Source organism: Brachionichthys hirsutus, chromosome 8 (assembly GCF_040956055.1).
Source record: "Brachionichthys hirsutus isolate HB-005 chromosome 8, CSIRO-AGI_Bhir_v1, whole genome shotgun sequence".
NCBI classification, from domain to species: domain Eukaryota; kingdom Metazoa; phylum Chordata; class Actinopteri; order Lophiiformes; family Brachionichthyidae; genus Brachionichthys; species Brachionichthys hirsutus.
In genome coordinates this window covers 13,925,261-13,944,964 of record NC_090904.1, presented here as the reverse complement: position 1 = coordinate 13,944,964, position 19,704 = coordinate 13,925,261, and the positions used below count along the sequence as shown (strand labels likewise).

General features: G+C 43.2%; 2 protein-coding genes across 2 annotated transcripts; both read right to left on the bottom strand.

The window, feature by feature from the left end:
* Positions 1–69: 69 nt before the first annotated feature.
* Positions 70–12,534, bottom strand: ell2 (elongation factor for RNA polymerase II 2). Its single transcript, XM_068742320.1, has 12 exons — positions 12,361–12,534; positions 8,892–8,939; positions 8,627–8,748; positions 8,373–8,536; positions 6,815–7,074; positions 6,372–6,496; positions 6,086–6,158; positions 5,336–6,014; positions 4,369–4,441; positions 4,014–4,185; positions 3,505–3,549; positions 70–2,820 (listed from the first exon to the last, which is right to left on the bottom strand). The coding sequence occupies exons 1-12, from the start codon at positions 12,532–12,534 to the stop codon at positions 2,722–2,724; spliced, it is 2,034 nt and encodes a 677-aa protein (XP_068598421.1). The 3' UTR covers positions 70–2,721.
* Positions 12,535–16,614: 4,080 nt separating this feature from the next.
* Positions 16,615–18,181, bottom strand: LOC137898918 (globoside alpha-1,3-N-acetylgalactosaminyltransferase 1-like). Its single transcript, XM_068742971.1, has 3 exons — positions 18,151–18,181; positions 17,817–17,879; positions 16,615–17,573 (listed from the first exon to the last, which is right to left on the bottom strand). The coding sequence occupies exons 1-3, from the start codon at positions 18,179–18,181 to the stop codon at positions 16,615–16,617; spliced, it is 1,053 nt and encodes a 350-aa protein (XP_068599072.1).
* Positions 18,182–19,704: the final 1,523 nt, after the last annotated feature.

The window sequence follows — 19,704 nt, the reverse complement described above, 5'->3', positions numbered from 1 at the left end:
CACTCATGAAACAGAACCGCTGCGCACGAGTCTCTTGAAATCACACAGAAAGGAAACAGGAATCAGACATTTTGCAGATTAACCTTAAATCGATTTTTATTCAGAAGTTATATTTTCACATGGGCAGGATCCAACTTTTCACACTTGATTTTCAGCGGTCTCTCTTAACACTGCCGGGGCATTTGCCACTTCATCATTAAGACTCTGACACCCAATTGCTTCTCTTGTTCCCCACAGCAACATTAGCCACTGAATGCTAATTCAGAGCAGCGATCAAACCCAAAATGAAGTGGGTGTGAATGAAGAGTTCAACACTTTAGTGAGGCAGAGAAGAATCGAGTGACAGACAAAACCCCGAAGGGCACAAAAGTGACCCTTTGTGATGATCCCGATTCAGGATAATCAAAAATCAAAATTTAGAAGAGAAAATAAACCATAAACTCGACCCTTTAGGCCACGGCAACAATAAGTGTTGCTCTTGAATGGATCCTGAATTCATGGATGTACAGCTTTTGCTGGCGAGAACAAGATAACAGCACTTATATTCCATCCAAAATAAAAGACAACAACTTAAGCCCAGTCTGTAGTTAAGCCAAATGAGCCCAGCACCAAACTCAGTCTGCTGCAGAGACAATCTAGACACACACGAAACACCACCGGAGATTTTATTTTAATTAGCTCTGCTTTCTTAACAGACTTTGATGCCAACACATGCCTCGTGCACTTTATTAAGGTCACCCACACAATGCCCCACAAGCGTCTGACATTACGGTGCATCATTTCATGAATTGCATTGTCGTACCATTGAGGGTGTATTTTATGTTGCCGTATTTGCGATGTACGCGCTAGCGAGGCACTTTCTGCACCCTTCACGCATGTGGAGGATTCAGAGTCTGGTAGGAGAGCCGGGGCTGTTTTGTTGGACTGGATTTCATCGTACTGGTGCAGATCAAAAAGTAGTAAAGGGACTAGAAGGGACTGACGACGACTAACTTGGATCAAATCAAATCGGTGGAAGTTAGTAACGTCTTCCAAAAGGACGTTTTTAGGTTCCATTCCCTTTCCCAAATGTCAGACTGTTCCAAGTTTCCTTCACCGACAGACATTCCAGTACTGTATTAGTGTTTAACATTAATATCTAATCAGAGACTGAATTCCATGGATGCAGTACCACAAAAGTATTTACTTTTTGGCAAATGTTCTAACAGAGGTTTGTAAACTTATTTTGTCCCTTTGTCCAAATAAAGACTTTTTCACAGAAGCCATTCATCCACCAAAATGAACCGGGCACATGCTGGGGGGAAAATAAAAACAAACACTCATTTTAAATGCTCGACTGTTCTTCAATAAGATGAGAAATACATTTGACATCTTCATACAGATTATTCTACCTGTAGATAGGTTTTGGCTTTTCTCTGAAACAAAAGAAATGTCTACAGCTGCATAAAGCTGAGGTGGCCACAGATCATTCCAGCATACAGACATGAACTATTCTGGAAAATAAGGATCCCCTGAATCTGTTCACCAGAGCTCAGGGACCGTTACTCCAGCCAGGCTGATCCAGAGTTCTCCGGCTGGTCAAACATAATAGCAGCTTTTTTTTTTCTTCTTTTTTAAGTCACTTTTTTTCCACAACCATTCACACACTCATACATTGTAACACTCCTTCCAGACTTGACATCCCTTCCTTTCTCCAGCACGCAACCACACAGACTGTCTCCAGGCGATTAGAGTTCCTCTGTGAAGCCTGTGGACACTAAGGGTCGGCCGACATCAGCGTTTGAGAATGTAAACACTTTAAGGCACCCTAGAAGCACTGAAAACTCACTGTGCGGGGAGTACTGTCCCCTTATTGGGGGGGGGTTATACTCCTTTAGTTAACTCACCCTCAAAAAACCCCATTTCACCAGTACATTTAGCATTCACGCACACATACAGTTGCTTCTCATTTAGAGATTTCTCCTGCCCGTCTCACTTCCTCCAGCCTCAAACTCTACAATGAAACAGTTGAGCTGGATCAAGTTGATCGAGTGCAGTTACTATGGACAGACAGGAAATGAGGCAGGAGGGGAATCTTTGCAGAATGAGATGAAATAATGGATCGTGTGCAAAATGGCTTCAAATTCAAAAACGCATAAGGCCTGCGGTAATTTTTGCATTGCTTTCAACACAATTTAAACAATATATCATCTGCGGACTCCTTTTTGCACTTTGAGTCCATAAATAAATAGATCTCCCTCTTCTTTTTTAACTTAAATATATTGTTAATATTTTCTGTGGCGTTTGAAAATATTTTTTGCCTGAATACGAAGTCTTCAAAAAAGGTTAGAAGAGATGAAGTCCCCCACCCCCAAAACCCCTTCACACGTGCATGCAGCCCCCTTCCACTGATTCAGTGGAAGAAATTCCACAAGGGGTCACTTTGGGGGAAAAAAAAAAAAAAAACACAAAGCAAAGAGATGAGGGGCTAAAATCAAAGTAAGACTTTCAAGGATTGCAGGCAATGCGACAGTGGAATCAAATATTGGAAAAAAAAGGAGGAAGGAATGAAGAAGGATGATGGGAAAAGGAAAAAGAAGGGAGAGTGGGTAGGGGGAGGGCTGTTGCAGAGGCAGTAACTGGAGGGGTGTTGCATGACAGCCCCTTCCTGGTTCGTCACTCCGTTCCGAAAATCAACAAATGAAGACGTTGCAGGTTTTGCTCTCGGGACCCAGCCTGGGATCAGCGCTGGTCAAAATCTGCTATTAGCCGCTTGATGTGGGCCAACTTGTTGTGCAGGTACTCGCAGCGCTGTTTGTGCTCGTGGTAGTTGGGGCTGTGCTGTGAAAGGAACACAAATATCAGACTCCACCCGACAGCAAGCTGGCTTCTGATAAAAACATGGTTCATGATGAGGAAAGATCAAGCAAAGGACAGACAAGAACCACAAAGACACGACATTCGCCCACGCACAGAAAGGGTATTTGAATTAAAGAAGACTAAATTCACGACAAAGCGTCTTGAGTGCTTTGCTTTTATTAGCTGAATATGCTGGGAATAAAAGGCATAACTCCAGATTGTGTGTGAATTTCTCCCAAAGTCCAAAACTAAACAGTTTAAAGACTCTTCATGAAAAGAATTTTGATTTTCCTGCTACATCCGGAAGCATGTTGGAACAAATCAGAGAATCCACCAGCCTCTCTTAAATAATAATTAACTTGTATAAAATTCAAAAAAGTGTTTAATTTCTAAATTGCATTCAGAGTTAGCTGATGAAGTAGGATCAAGTTCTGATAGTAAAACCAAAGAAATGGTTCAACTACTGGACTGAAGACTAAAACATACTGAACTCCATGTTGGTGAACCTGGAAGGAGCGGTAGATCGACTTCTTAGTTGATTAAAAAACATCCATATAAACTGAACAGATATTTTATTTTGCTTATAACAATAAAACAGCCAAGTTTCACGAACAAATATTGAAGGCATGTAAAACGCCAGGGTAATAATACTTGGCTACTACTTACTTTTTCCATCTTCTTGTACTCTTTCAAGACTTCTTCTTGCACCTTCTGTAAATGTAAAAGTAAAAAAAAAAAAATCACTTTTAATGAAAAGGTACACGTGAACAGGCCATGGAAGAAAGCGCCGAGCTTCTACGGCTGAAAATGTCAGCCGGCGTGTTCCTGCGCAAAGGAACACGCCATTAAAAGTGAATGTCTAATCGTATCGCGACGGTTCGGACACACCTAAATTTAGGAAAACACTAAATTAGAAGTCGTGTCCAAACTTTGCTTCTGCATTTTCAGTCTAGTCTGTAGAAACAGAAGGAAAGGACAGGACTGAACGGTAAGGTAATTTACACGTGGGGCAAACTAAACAACTTCTGCCGTCTCCACAGCAACAACCAGTTCCTACATTACAAACGACAATCAACATCCGGACTTCAGTGGTCATGAAACCGTGACCATCGTGACAACAGAAACGCCGTCATGCGTAACGGTAACATCAGCTCAGGCGTGGTGGCTGCGGTGACCTGGTGCTCCTTGGTGCCGGGCGCCAGCTTGCGGCACTGAGAGTCCAGCTGGGTGAAGCGGTGCGTGATGTTCTCCACGCGAGCGTGTAAAAGGCGATACTCTTCGTACTCCCCGTTGAAGTCATCCTTGTAGCTTTGCCGCTGGTCCGCGGATACCAAAGGCATGTACTTCCTGGAAAAACAGTATCGCAGGAGACACACATAACGAACCCGACAGGCAGCACCCTGAAAGCCTCTTCCATGCTTCTAGGGCAGTATGTACAGTCCTACACAACCTCTTGTGCCTTTAACCTTACTTTTAAATGCACATCCTTCCGAAAGGTTCAGTATTATTGGAAAAGGAAAGGTTACTCACAATACGTAGTCAGGCGGATCAATTGTGGAGGAGAATTCAGTGGCTCGGACCGGCTTCCCTTTATCTGAAGGGTCTGAGGACAAAGAAGAAAGTGTAAGAACGCAGATTCCGCATTGACAAAGAATGACGGGTGACACGTTGTGAGCAACGAGCCAAAGTCTGAAATATGAACCGGCTGGAAGCTAAAAACCTGAGCCTGATGCTACTGAATTCTCATTGGTCAGGGGAAAACCTTACGTTTTCATTAGGAGACATTTTAATACCAGCTCTCCTTGATGCTGCAAGTCTTTGAAACTGTTCCAATGTTAGTCTGGATTGCAGATTGTGCGTCTATGCGCTGCTCCCGTACGCAAATTTAGCTGACAAACATCTTTGAAAAGTTAACTGTAGCAATTCCTTTCCTTCGTAACTTCGACGAGCAATTATTTAGACTAGCAGGTAGAGAGCTCACGAAGAGCACGGCAGCCAATTTAAGGGATCTGCAGATAAGAGGCGAGTCATTAGACCAGGCATGGGCAAACCCAGGCCCGGGGGCCATATGCGGCCCGTTGGTCTTTTTAATCCGGCCCGCCAAACTTGTCAAAATTATATCATTAAATAAAATTGTATTATGATTAAACCTCATTTATTTGACCTTTTCCCTGTAATGCTACCTGTAAAAGGCCAAACCCTTTAATGCAATAGCTTTCATGTGTCATTTATATTAGCTCACACAAATACTCCATCCCTCTTTTCTTGGTCCGGCCCGTCTGTCAAATTTTAGAACCTATTGTGGCCCGCGAGTCAAAAGGTTTGCCCACCCCTGCATTAGACGATCTTAAAATCATTGATACACACCTCCCTGTCTTCATTGTTTACTTGTGAAAACAATTACTTTTATAGTCACCAGAGGGCAGAGAAAGGTGAGAACAGCAGGACCCTGAGATTTAAGCAGTTCAATGGAACGACTGGTAGAACAGAAACACACCTTGGTCTTTGTGAGGATTCTTGTCGATGGCTTCTCGACCTTCTTCCCCAGCAAGGCGCCTCTTTTTGGATCTCCGAGTCTCTTCGGCCTCCTCAGTGACAACGGGAGGACTACGTCGGCTGCCGCTTTCCGACTGGTTCCCTCTCTGCCTCTCTCGAGCCTTCTCTCTGTGCTTCTTAGATTTCTTTTTCAACTTCTTGTTGGTGCTGCTGGACAAAGGAGGGCTGGTGATGGATGTGGCGGTTCCTGCGAGAGCGGTGCAAGGAGGGCTAAGGGCCGATGACGCCCTGGACATGGGGACAGGGAGCGGGTAGCAGCTCTGCACGGTCAGGTCAGAGGAGCGGGGGCTGGGTAACGGGTCTCTGCAGGAGGAACTCTGGTCCATGGGCAGGTCCTGCGTGCCGCAGCCTTCCGGGGTGCTGGGCGAGTTGGAGTTGGAGGCTGGGCTGGGCTGCTGGCGAGACGGTGCAGGAGGATGGGAAGAGATGGGGAGATGGGTGGGAGGGCCCGAAGTGACGTTGGAGGGTAGGGAAGAGTGTTTGGAGTCTGGGCCGCCATCGTCGCCACGGCGATCAGAAGAGGAGGATGAAGATGCGGCCGGCCCTCTGTTGTTGAGGTGGGAGATACGGGATTTCTTGGGCGCCAAAGGATCAATGAAGTCAAAGTCCGGCTGGCGTTTCTAGAGGAAAACACCGGAAACGTAGGCAAAAAGCTGCATGCTTGAATGTGGGGGTCGAGTACTTTAGATACCTGAGGGGACGTTGGGACACTGCCCTTGGGAGAACTGTTTGAAGGGATGGTCTCAGAAGGAAGACCCAGTTTGCTGTTGAAGAAAATACATTCGTGTTTGAGAAATGAAAAATAGGGAAATCATAATTCTTTAAAAAAATGCCTTCTTTCCATGTATTCGTTTCAAACTGAAGTAATCTTAATTTGTATTCATCTCTTTTGACAATGAAATACAAAGAAAGAAAGCCAGGGAACATCTGAAATATGAAAGAGCCTGCTTTGAATGAGCGCGCAGACATTTGTGTACCGAGTCAGGATCCGGTCCACCTGCGTCTTCTCGTCCTCAGAGTAGCCAGGCCAGTCCCGCTGGACATCACGATATATAAAGTTCCTCAACGAGTAGGCATTGTCTTTGGGGTTCAGGCTTGCCACCTGCGACGTGCACAGAAACACACAGCAACGGCGTAAGTCCAACACAACATGCATCGAGACGTAAAATGTCCTCTGAGCGGCCAAAATACTTAAGCATGCAAACATTTTCTCAAGCAGTTCATGTTTATTTAAAAGAATGACAGTAAAAAGTGAATGCCAGTTTGTGTATTTGATGGAGGACGTGCGTATACAGCAAGTATCGCACGTCCTCCGTCAAAATGGGTGCAAAATGGTTTATTTAGCCACATGACAAATCTAATGAAGGAACCTAAAAAACAACAACTTATGCACAACTGAGGTACTTGTGAGCCACGATACCTGCTGCAGGATGGTCCCCAATGAGTTTCGGTCTTTCTGGTTGATGCCATCCCGTTGCAAACGAGCCAGCACTTCAAGCTTCTTGTAGGTCTTCAGCGCCAGCAGGTGTACGATGCGGTCCCGGAATGGCCGCTGGGACACGGGGTTATTGGAAAGGCACTTGCGAATAGTGCTGGCTGGGTTGATGGGCGTAGAGCGCTTACGCTCTGGGGCTACCTCGGGGGCAGAAAGCGCCGGCTTACGAAAATGGACTTGCTTTCCTGGAGAGACGTGAAGACATTAGACGTTAGGCCGTAGAAGTTAAAAAGGGGTGGTGATTTCTGCTTGGGGGCCCTCAGCTGTGGAAAGATCTTGATGACGATGAAGACATACATGCACTGCCTTCATTTTGAGTCTTTTGAAATCAAGTAATACTCCAACGTGTACAGATGTGCAGTGATGGTATGAAATATATCTGCACACTGTATGCCAGTGCATTAAGCCACAGATGGTTACCTAAAATGATCAACCTGTGAAAAGTGACAAACAGCTGCTACACGCTCCTGTTCCTCCCCTTTTCTCGGCAGCTCCTCTCGTTTCCCAGTTTCGATCTGGGCCACTGTATGCAAATACATCCCCAGGGCAAATTAAAAAGGCCTGAGATGATTTTAAATGTACAAAATGTTCCAAGACCGAGCTCGTCTTTGGATTGCTTTTAAAGACGGGTGAATTTGTTTTGTGGAAATAATGAGATTCTATTCCAACCGAAAAACATTTCTGCCTCAGCCCAAAAGGATGTTAGAAGTAAAACTATGAATTCATAAAAATAAAAAACACACTTCACTAAGAAACATACAGAAATAAATAGTCATTGGCCATCTGGAGTTATTTTGTTTGGGATGTAACTCACACGCTATGTACATTTGAGAATTGTAATAATTATGACATCACAATAACCGACTGAGGCCCCTTTGAGGGTGGAGAAAACCCGTCACGAAATCTGCCCATCATTTCTTTCAAATATATAAATACAAATATAGTTCAATTTCAGTTTCATATCTTACTTGCATGATCTTACTCACTTTCTCATACAGGAGGAAATAGACCAACCAAGATGTTTGCAGCAAACCTTTTACTTAAAAATCATGAACTATACTAGACTCTCATTTAAATGTTAATGCTGAGAAAATCCAAGTCGATAAACTGCCATGACAGACAACCTGAATAAACATGGTTTCTGTTTTACCTGCAAATGTTCAGCTGAAATATTTCGACTCGCACCATCAGGAACAAGGATGTTATTTTACCGTTTTAATTAGCGTCGGACCGCTAGTGCGATCATAACGTTTTGTACACTGTATCAAGTAGGCTCACTGGCAGGAGTCATTACATCAGCTAGTTCTTTTCCAATATGTCCCTCGCCCTATCTGCTCATGCCTCAAAACAAATAAGGCTGGAGGAAGCAGCAGGACAAACAATTCAGTTGAAAAAAGGGCAAACTATGCATAGAACATTAACGCTGGCGTCTACGGACCCGACTGCACCAGGTAGACGCGTGAAAGGGTGCCGGGGGCCTCACCTCTGTACTGGCCCCCAGGCTTGATGACTTTGGTCCCACGTTCACGCGTGTCCTCTGCAGCCTGTGTCATGCGTTCCCGGGTCACCTGGTAGGACTCATTGGTGGCACAGACTGTGACCTTGTCCTGTACTGTTGCCAACAAGGCCATGTGTGGCGCCCCCGAGCTGTAGACAGACGGGCGCATGGCAGGGAGACGATCAGACAATGAGGATTCTTTTTTTTTTAGCAATGTGTGTAAACAGGTTACCATTTACCTCGGCACATACTGATGAATGCATTCAAAGCTTCCCTGAGGGTTGTCCTTGCCCACGTTAGACAGATAAAAATTGAAATTGTGGAAATCAGAAGAGGCATCAGTCTTTGGAATTTTAATACGCTGTAAGAGATTCAAAAGCACAGACTGTTTCAGACATTTTAACACCTGGGTGTTTAAGATGACTGAAATACTAAGGGTTGATTATGGAAGGTAAATCAGTCATCTGACACCCCCAATCACAGGGGAGAGGAATGAATACTCACCCCTTGGAGCCCATTGAATTGAATTGATGGCCGTGAAGAAGGTACATTCTGAAAGTGGGGGGGTAAAAAGAACGAAATAAAAATCAACCATTAAGCTATTAGCAAATGGAAAGGGGGAGCACTAACGATTAGCGGAAGACCTCAAAGCTTCAATCATTAATTCACAACTTTGACATTCAAAATGTAAATCAACTGATGTCAGAATGTAGCACACGGTGCTGCACAGCCCAGCAGCAGAAACCGTTTTGAATCACGCATTATTGACAGAGTAAAAAGGTTAAGATGTGTTTTGAGTCGTTTTAAACTATCCACAGAAGTATCCCAGTATGTCTGTGGTAACACTGAAAATAGGTTGAGGATCTTAATGCAGCGTAGCTTCTTTTTTTTTTTTTTTGCATTTCTTTTCTGTTTAAACTTAGGTCTGTTGATGTCTGTTCAATGTGTTCCACTCAATGTCCACAGTAAAACGCTGATGGACAATTATCTGTACAGAAGACTCCTCACCAGTTAAATGTTCTGAGGGCAACTTCAGCAGTCGCACCCAAGTGACGAGACCACGGCCACCTACCACCAGCAAGACAGATTTACTGCCACAACCCTTTCATGTTTTATCGTTTTATAGCACCAGGAGCTGGTAATAAATTTGAAAAAACATTGAAATAAATGCGGGGAGAGCCAATATAAATATTTTGCCCTTGCACAGAAATAGCTGTCATCACCCAGCGTGGAACAAACCAAACTCGAAAATTCCCTGAGCCAAAGAAAAGCAGGTTCCATGGGAAAGTATTAACCTGACGCTACATTTTTCATTTGAATCAAAGCTTTAAAGGACAAAATATATTTCGTTCAAGCAACAAATAAACCTATTCAGGTAAGTTTAGGACCGTTATTTACGAGATGGGATGGGGCGGTGCCAAACAGAGGAGTCACTTCAAATAATTGCATGTCCTCTGGTAAATGGCTTGTTGTTCTATTTTGGTCCTGTAATTCGATACCTGCTTAATTTGTTTTTCTTTGTCTTTAGACTAAAAAAAAATAATAGATGTGTATCATTTACACAAATTGTATGGTGCTAAACCTCTGGGTCCATTCAGTAGGTCAGCCCAGAATATCTTGAGCCTAACCCACAGACTTCTGGTCCTCTAAGCTTGTAGTTTATGTTACAAGGCGTATGGACTAAACGTGGAATATCAGAGGTTGGGGGTGGGGGGGCTATGGAGCACACCATTGGCTCTGAGTTTGCACTCTTGTCAATCAAGCTGCTTTGAATGCACCTTTGAGGGATAAACATTAGTCGGCAGGGCAGAGGCATGCGACATGACCCAGTACTAAAACGACAACTTGGAGAACAGAAAAGAAACTAAAATGTGCAGTTTGGCAAATATAGAAGAGATTTTAAAAAGGAACAATGAAATGTATCCAAAATGATTAGACAGAAGAAGGGATGCACAACAAATATGGAGTGAAACAAAACAAAATGGAGGCAGCTTCTGTGATTAGATGTAATAAAAGACTAATAAAAGGACATACAATTGTGGCAGACTCTGGGAAAAGAGCACCAACGGTACCTAGTCCAAAAGATTCCTGCTGATAATTATCAGGGTTTATCCTTTAAAAATGCCAAATTTAATTATCCAAATATGGCATGTGCTTGCCTGCATGCAAAGAGTCCAGAAGCAAATGGATCCATGCATACTAAAAAAAAGTGACAACCTGCCGCCAAGCAATAGATATCAGTTGAGTACGTAACAAAGAGTGCGCACACATTAGAAAAGTATTGGTTGGAAACCTGCAGAACATGTTACACAATTTGAGTGACAAAATATCTGGTTGTAGAAACAGGCGGTGCCTTTGGGTCCAGGCACACACACCCAAACTAGTCCTCGCACACACAGATCCGATCGCATTTCACATCACCACAGAAAGACAAAGATAGCCAGCTTCCACCGTTTGATGGCTGGTCGAGCTACAACACATTACTGAGAGGAGAGAGAGAAACAAAAAGCAGGCAGTTTTGGCCGCTTAGTCAGCAAGACATGGCAACCGGCCGCTCAAAGCCAACGTCACCACGTCAAATAAGGTGCGAGCAGGGGCTGTCACAAAGGAACGACTTTCTGCCAGCTGTCAGAAACTAAATCATTTTAAAATATGCTACTGAGCTACATTTGCAACACTCTCAAGGCACAGGGCTGACAGCGATGCTCATATACAGCGTGTGAGTGGGATACGCATTCATACAGACACGCATGCTCATTAAAAATCCGTCGCACAGACATAAGATACGGTATCAACTCCGCTCTGAGATCCGGGAGAGGTTAGAGTTATGCAAGTGTTGTTGATGGCAGATCTCAGGTCAGGTAAATTTGCCTGCATGCCTTTGACACTCAAGACCGTGGAGGTCTCAAGATGAGTTAACCTGCCCTGCACCCCAAGTTTATTGCATTAGTGACGCTCAGATTAACAAGCTATATTTAGTCTGCACAAGTATGCAGTGTCACATTTTAGACAGTCTCAAAAGTTTTTATTTGGTTGGTGGTAAAAGGCATTTACATATATTATATATGTAAATGAGAATATTTATGTCCAGAACAACACATGCAGAGCTTGCAATTATAATTTCGTCATTAGAAAGATTTGTCTCGCTACTTGACAGCGTACTCAACAACTGCTTGGCTTGATTAAACAAGCGCGTTTGTGGAATATCCAAAAGCGTCTCCGCAAATTGGCAAACAACTTCAAATGATCGCTCTGTTGCTTGCGTGGCTTTTCGCTTGACCGCACTGCGATATTTTATAATTAAGTCAAACATTTACCAAGGAATGAAGCAGTCAGAGCTTCACATGCCTCTGAAATTTGAAATCTTACGAGTTCAAACTGATGCAGACTAAACATATGGTAACCGAGCAGCCACACCAACTTCCAGCCTCCTTTTCCCCGTATAGTTTCCACCCTGACGCAAATAGCGTTAAAAACCGTCGGAAAAAAAATAAAAAAAAAAATACATGGTATAAAACGTAGCATCTGTTAAACTATTTTTTTTTAACTCCAAGAGATGGGTGTGTTTGTAAGATATTCCACTGCTACTTTGGTTAATTTGGTAAGATTAAAGTTGGTTTGGCAGAGAAAAACAGCCTAGCCGGAGGTTCAGAGTAACAGGAGCTAAAGCTAACGTCGGCTAAGAATGCCCAACTTTCCCCAACAGGCTTTCTAACGTTAATAAAAACATGTCAGTTCCTAAAACCCACCTACAGTACGAGTTTAATTCCTCAAGTACGTCCCACTGTTAATTAAGTCAGCGACACAGGGCTAACATCGCCATAAACACGCTAAAACTGCTCGGCATTCGCTTAACCGCTAGCTAGCCCTTTAGCTTTACCTGTGCGTGGCAGTTCGCAGCGGCTAGGCGAGATGCGTCGGTCTTCAACCCTTTCTAGTTTTAACAGGAATTAAAGGATTCTTTTCCACTCACCGCACACTTTTGGTGGCTCTCTATCGCTCTGAGTGCCGTCTCGGTCAATTTCACGTGTAACACGGTGATTTTGTCGGCGCTCTGCTGGCCACAATTCAGCCCGTAACTCCCATCCTCGGAGAGAGCCGCCATCTTTACCAGCCCTCCACCATCGCTCCTCTGAGGCTGGAGCATTGCGCAGCCCAGGCTGGCTTCCCTGCGCTCGATTCGGCTTCCCGGGGAGGGACTTCGGCTGCTGCCCGAGGGGCCGACAGCAGAGGATTGGCTTTAACTTGATAGTTTTTTACTTTTTCACTCTCCAACTTTAATGAACTGGCCGCATAGCAGCACCTTGAAAATAGTACTAACGATAAGTGCCGTTTCTATGGAGCAGCCGATATTGCACAGAATGCTATTTTCCTGGATTTGGTGTTTAAAAAATAAAAAATAAAAAACTTGCTAGAGAAAATATGCTAGAATTCCTCATTTGTTAAGGAAAGTCTTTCTATTCAACTCTGTCGCTGCCTTTTTTTTTTTTTTTTTTTTTTGCTGACATGGCAGAACTAATTCTAGTTTACGCACACTGTTAAAGGTGGTTTTTGGACCGCTGGGATTTACAGGTTTAAATATAATTCAAATACTGGGGCTAACATTATGATACAGAAGATTGTGAACTATATTGTGAAATCCTCCAACAGGGTTGAGTCTTGTTTGAAAGACAGTTTGAAAGAAGTCATTGTTCCCATCGGTTGCAATAATACAATATCAAAGAAAAGGTTTTGATACAAAAAAAGTCATTAAATATATGAAGTACTTAATGTTCCCAAAATGTCAAAATACATAACGCTAGTACTTCATAAAGTTTTGTGGAGGAATATTGACCGTTTTGTTTTTAGAATTTTCTCATCTATACCAAGTACCACGTACAGAATAAGTCTAAATAACATTTTCAGCTGCAGAAAAAATAGCAATCGACACCTCTTCGGTACTTGAGTAGAGGATGAAAAAATATAAAATTGTATCTGAGATCTCTTCTGGATGTTAAGCCAAGCACTACAAGCCTACAGTATATCTAACCTGTGAGCATGAAAATATCAAAGGAGACCAAGGCCAAAACTATCCAGCAAATGGCACCACTTTGTTACTTGGTTGTTGAGTATGCAAAATTTCACAAAAAATATTCCACAGCTTTTGAATCCACTTCTCACTTTGTTCAGACCGGCACATAATAAGCAGTTGTCAATAATAAGTTTAAGCAGCAAGCTTTTGATCTCACATTTTAGTCAGTTGTGGTTTGTGACAGCTGTGACCACATTTTTAAGTAGGTGTGAGGTACTTTGCCTTTACATTTGCCTATAAACAGTTTTATATCTTTTCATTTGATGATATTAAGTAGCGTGACATCAGCACTATGGACAGATGTTTGCCCCCCAGAGCTGCACCTCTGCTATCTCCCAGTCTCAGTTTGATCTTGTGATTAGGGCAGCATGTTTTAGTGTTGAGTAGCCTTGGGCAGGGTGGGGAAAGGCCTGTGTGATTCCAACAGATTATCTTCACCCCACACATTCACATGATGAGTACATGCACAGGCACGCACACACACGCACACACACACACACACACACACACACGCATGCAGTACATTTTACTATTCTTGCACGTGGACTGCTTTGCCATTGTGTTCTTCATATGTAAAAATCAGGTGTGAGTTTAATGATAACTGCATGTGAGAAATGTGGAATCTTGTATTTTATGTTGTTTTGGACACCAGACGGAGCTGCACTCCTAATCTCATTGTGCAGCTACTATGCCATGACAATAAAGGCTTTCTATTCTATTGAACAACATTCAATGCATTATCATTAAGATAATTGATTGTGCCCTTTATCGACCCACCATTGCTTAAACAAAGCCATTAACTGGTTGAAAACTTTGACCTAGAGCATTACGTGTCCTGTATTGTCCCTCGGGTTAAATACATGTAAATGTTAAAATCCTGTCTGTTTTGTCCCAAAGGAGTGCCGGGTCGTCTTACAGGTTGCCTGCTGTGCAAACAAACTACGGTAAAGCTTGGGTGGGTATACTTGTTGATTTTAGAGCTTCTGTATTTGCAGATATTCCTCCTGATAGAAGCTCTAGAGTTCAGTGTGAAGACTAGAATATGTTAAAATCAGTCTTTAAGGTATCTTGCCAGGAAGCTGACCACTGCCATTTTTGGGTCAATGTAGAGGAGATCACTCACTCCTGTTTCTTCTCTAACTGTTCATCAAAGTTCCATACAAAGAAACTACTTTCAAGCATTCTATTCCCAGGAGCTACAGGGGATCACCTTTTAGCCACGCTTTGGTTTTGGTGCTAATCAGAGGAACATGTTTTAGGGGTTGGATCTTGAAATCAGCCCCAGTGAACGAGACGCTCCTCCTCTGTTGTTAGGTGCATTACTTTGAAGGTTATTGTGTCTTTTCTGGGTATGATTGCTCCTTCCTATGTGATCTCTCTATGTAGATGCATGGATAGGAAGCCGATAACAGATGATGACATAAATGGAGAACTGAATCTGTAGGTTTCTTGTTGAAGTTAATCTTGACAATAAAATATTTAAAATTTTTAACAGCTTAATTGTCGTATAGAATCAAATTAAACTAAAGGAAAATCATTTAGTTTAGCAACGCCTACTTAAACTGAGAAGTTGCCCCATCATCAAAACGTCTCTGGCAGTAAAACTTAGCTGTTGGCGAGCTTTTAGCAGGTTTGGCAGTACCTGCGGTGCATCATTAGCTCGCACTGTTACCCAGCAGCCACGTCCTGGGCGGGATTTCATCCAGATGCTCCAGCCTCTGTGTTCAGTTAGACACATATATGAAAGGTAATCTTCCAGATTTACCCTCCTTGCTCTTGATTGTGTCGTCACCTTATTACGTGTGGCACCAAACAGTTTAACCACCAACCCCAACCAATAACCACCGGTGAGCATGTCTCACAGTGTCGTCTAAAGGCCAACGACCTTTGTTGTATTAACAGTTATTTAATATATATTAAGAGCTGATAATAACCATGCAAACTGAAATAACGATGCCAGTGTAATAATAGACATTATGTTGTTAGTTCTGCACCGCTGCCATGTTTCTTTGTGTGCATGGTATCACTAGATGTTAGCATAATTTGGTAACATTTTAGCAGGTGTGATTAGGAGGATAAATGGATCAATTCAGATTCTGGATCACTTTTTCACCACTTTCAAATTCCCCACAATATCATTGAAGATTATCAGTAAATTAGTAATTATCAATAAAAATATACTGTACAAAAGAAGAAACACACACATACTAGCAATTTTATTTCCAGTTTGAATGACATTTTATTTTTTGAAATGACAAACTGAACACAAACGATGTGGAAAACAGTGGTTACCTTGTGGATAAAAAAGTTTCTAAGGATTATCTGAAGTTTAATTCCACGGTTCTCTCCACGTGGCAATCTGGCCCGCTGGACAGATTCTGCTGGCAGTGAGAAAAGCCCAGCTGCTGCTGTTTAGCCCTCCCGTTAAAACGCGGCCCACACGGAGGAGAAGAGTGTGCGAGCATGTTTGTGTGTGAGGACGAAGGGAACATAACTGCTGCCAATGCCAGCTCATTTGAGTTCATTTACTTCAATTTAAATATGAGAAAAATAAAAGTTTTAAAAAGTAAAATTGTGCCAATACATCCTCTCGCCCATTTCAGAACTGTCTTTTTGTACAAGTTTAAAAAGCGGTAACCTCGGAACACATGCAGAAGCATCTCATTGTGCCATTTTCTCCCCTTTTAGCCGACCTGGTATTTAAAGACCTTGAACCAGCAGCTCTTCCAGTTAATAATTGACCACTGTGGGCAAAAGTGTGCACTTATACTGCTGAATCTTATCAGTAGTGACCACAAAGCCAGCGGAGCACTATCTACCAGGCTGACATTAACGTCTGGGACAGCGGCTCATTTAAAGAGACAGGTCAATTTATACTTTGTCCGCTTTGGAAGAGATAACAGGCATGCAGTGATGCTGTTCACACAGATGAGACCGTCATTCACAGTTGATTGTGTCGATTGCATGTATGGGATTGTCTGTGATATTTATCAGCTAATAAAACAGTACATTAAGTGAAATGCACAATGAACCCCTGACCTCTCATAACACTATTTGAACAAAGACCTTCACAGCGCAGCGGTCTTTTGTGTCGTACTTTGACCTGCATCTATACTTTAAAGGGTTCGGCCAGCAGAACCTTTATTTTTCAATGATTCAACATTTGAACTCCTCTTTCTTCTGGGTATCTAAAGCCTCACATTGCCTTCCCAAGGAGACCAGTCTGGGTACTGGAACGTCAGCAGCCAGAGCCGAGTCCCACCAGCTGTATTCTGGTGACAGCACACAGGTTGGCCTGTGGTTGATCAGGTAGCGGTTTAGGTAGCTCTCTTCGAGGCCTTTGACCAGCACTCCATTAGCCTGGTCTTGTAGAATGAGCATAGAACAGACTCGAGCCAGTCTATACAGCTCAGAAACCAACCCGCCATACAGCTCAGAGGTGTAGTAAAAGTCTCCTTCGTTTTCTGCCACAAAAGCTGAAGAGTCTTTTTCAATCTCGAAAGGAAATGAATTTCGAGGCATCCCGAAAAGCTCTGGGTGCAACGTGGCCACCAAGTCTCCCAGGATTTCCTCTCCCACGGGGGCCACAAACTCCTGATCGATGTCAACACAGTAGAGGTATTCAACCTCGTTGCCAATTGTGTCTTTGATGGTCTCTTCTAGCAGGATCATACGCCGATAGGCTAACTTTTCCCACCCAGGCAGCTCCGCAACAGAGATAACCTTCAGCCGGCGGTTGGGCCCCAGCTCAACGGGGGGCTCCAGAGAACGGGCATTGTCTGTGAGAACGTAGTAGGTCACCATCTGACCAGGAAGAAAGTATGTTTCAGCTGAGGAGAGGAAGCGTCGGACGAACTTAGCGTATGTTCCCACCACGAAGGCCAGCAGACCTGTGTGGATTCCCTGCCGAGCAAATTGAGCCCTACGATGAACTGATTTACGGCTGTCGCCCCACACTAATTGAGCTCCCCATGGTGTCTCCATCGGCGTTTGTGGCACCGCCGCCTTGACATTCACCACGCTTGTTGTTAATTTCCCTCTATCCTTTCCCAAGGCATGAAAGACAGGATGAGACGACTGCACACCAATGGCGGCTTTGCGTCCTCTGAGAAAGTCTGAGGGAAAAAACAGGTTTGTTTACACAAAGAAAAGTCTTTGGTTAAATCAATCTCAGCCTAATTAACCTGTTTTATAATTTCCCCATATAGACTAGAAGGTTGATTCGCTGTGGTGACCCTTGAGAGGACAAGCCGAAAGAGGAAGAAGAAGATAATTTCCCCTATATGTCTCTGTGCAACTTATTATTCCTATTCATGAAGACTAGCAAAAAAAAGTAGACTAGAATACTGAACACTTACATATGAGAAGAAACAGGAGAAAAGCGTACAGGACCATTTGCACCCTGCTCACTCTGATTGGTCCTGGTTGGAGATCAAACACACATGCAATCAGGTAAATGAAACTAAATTTGCTGAAGCTCTGTATCTGATCAAGCACTTAAGTTGCCTGCTGTGAGACCCAAATGCTTCAAGAGAAAAGGCTGCAAAGCTCTGGAGGTTGCATTGCATCTTCTTTTCGCTCAATCTAAACATCCCAGGCTTCAAATCCATTGAGCACACAACAGTCATCAAATCAATGACAAGTGAGGGGCACACAGCCAGATGTGACCGGGGCAGACGAGGTTGTACTGACCTGCAGGCATCTTCAACAGGAACAGCGACATACTTGGACCTGTTGGTGGGTAAGCGCAGAGACCTTTGTCTGAGGCCACTGTTTTCTACCAAAAGATCTCTTCCCCTGCCGTTTCTCCTCTGCTCACTCCGTCTCTTCATGGAAACAGTTCCTGCTGTTGAACTGTTCCGCCAGTGATCATTCTCTGACCTCGCTCACATTTTCTTGCTCTTCTCCCTTGGGTTCATAATATTTTCCACTCCCTTTTCTTCACATAACTTACTTCTCATCTCCCCCTCCCCCGTTCAGGCATTTCAGTATTTGGCTTTTGGAAGAAAGACAACCAGATGTGCAGGGAATCTGGACAAATGGGAGGAGCTGAGCTGAGGGGGGGGGGGGGGGAGAGAAAAAGACACAAGGAAGATAAAGCTGCACAGAGAGGAGGGACGTGGACGTTAACGTTCTTTCTCCCTGATCACACTGGAAGTATTTTGAGGAACCCGAAACTCAATAAATACTCCTGTTTTCTTTACATACATTCCATATAGAAGTAGAAACATACAAACCAGGCCACGCCTGCAGCATGCTGAAATCTTTCTGTCCACTAAGTGGCAGCACTATATAGGAAATACAACACAGCACGCGGTTGAACGTCATGGGCCTATGTAAAATTATTCTCAAAGAGGTTTCTAAAACATGTGAATTTAAAAAACCTTCAAAGGGATCCACATAGATGCTGAAATCTTTATCATGAAGTATGAGCAACTTGGGCTGATGCATGTGATGGAAAAAAATAATAATTTCAAGCTTCAAATGATTATGCTCTGCAGTCTGCACCCAAACTAAGACGTACCACTTGAACCAGTTTGGGAGTCAAGGTATGCTAGTATCTCTGTGAGGCTGTAATTTAAGATAAATGCTGACATCAGCATGAACGCATAATGTTTACTATGACCATAATAAGAGAACACATAATTTCAGTTTATATCTTGAGGGCAGACAGTAGCTGAATTCTTCCTTGTATCACTTTTTAGGTAGTACATTATATTTTTTGTGACATTTGCAAAAGCTCCAACTCAAATAAATCGAATAATTTATTGCCAGGCCCGGCTGTATCTCGTAAACGCACCGCTTCCTGCAACTGTAACGGTGACTCAAACACACTCAAGAAGTCACTTTGCCAGTTTATTACGATAAATCTCTTTCCTTTTTTTTTTTTTTTTTTTTACATCCATACAGAAATTACAGCGTGATATTGATTTATGTCAAATTTAGACTGAAGCATCAGTCAGGAAAAAAAAAACACGAAGAGAAAAAAAAGCACAGCCTACACTAAGTGCTGGATAAATTACAGGATGCATGTGAAGCAGGCTGTTCCAACCTAGAGGATCGAGACTCTGCACAGAAGACTCATAATTCATGTCAGAAACACTTCCACTAGTGACCGTGAACTGGTTTGCACCCTGTGGAGATGAGGATGCACGTTTATATTAAGGCGTTAAAGATGAATGTGCATGAAGGTTGCAGTGCAGAACGCCTAGTCTACAGATTCTGCTGCTTCTACGAAGCATGATA

Coding starts and splice junctions, on each gene's coding strand:
- ell2 (XM_068742320.1), bottom strand. CDS start 12,534: ATGCTCCAGCCTCAGAGGAGCGATGGTGGAGGGCTGGTAAAGATGGCG. Junction 8,749..8,891: donor AATTCAATGGGCTCCAAGGG/GTGAGTATTCAT, acceptor AATCTCTTACAG/CGTATTAAAATTCCAAAGAC. Junction 6,015..6,085: donor GTGTCCCAACGTCCCCTCAG/GTATCTAAAGTA, acceptor GTTTTCCTCTAG/AAACGCCAGCCGGACTTTGA.
- LOC137898918 (XM_068742971.1), bottom strand. CDS start 18,181: ATGTCGCTGTTCCTGTTGAAGATGCCTGCAG. Junction 17,880..18,150: donor CCTGTTGAAGATGCCTGCAG/GTCAGTACAACC, acceptor ATCTCCAACCAG/GACCAATCAGAGTGAGCAGG. Junction 17,574..17,816: donor TCTCCTGTTTCTTCTCATAT/GTAAGTGTTCAG, acceptor TTTTTCCCTCAG/ACTTTCTCAGAGGACGCAAA.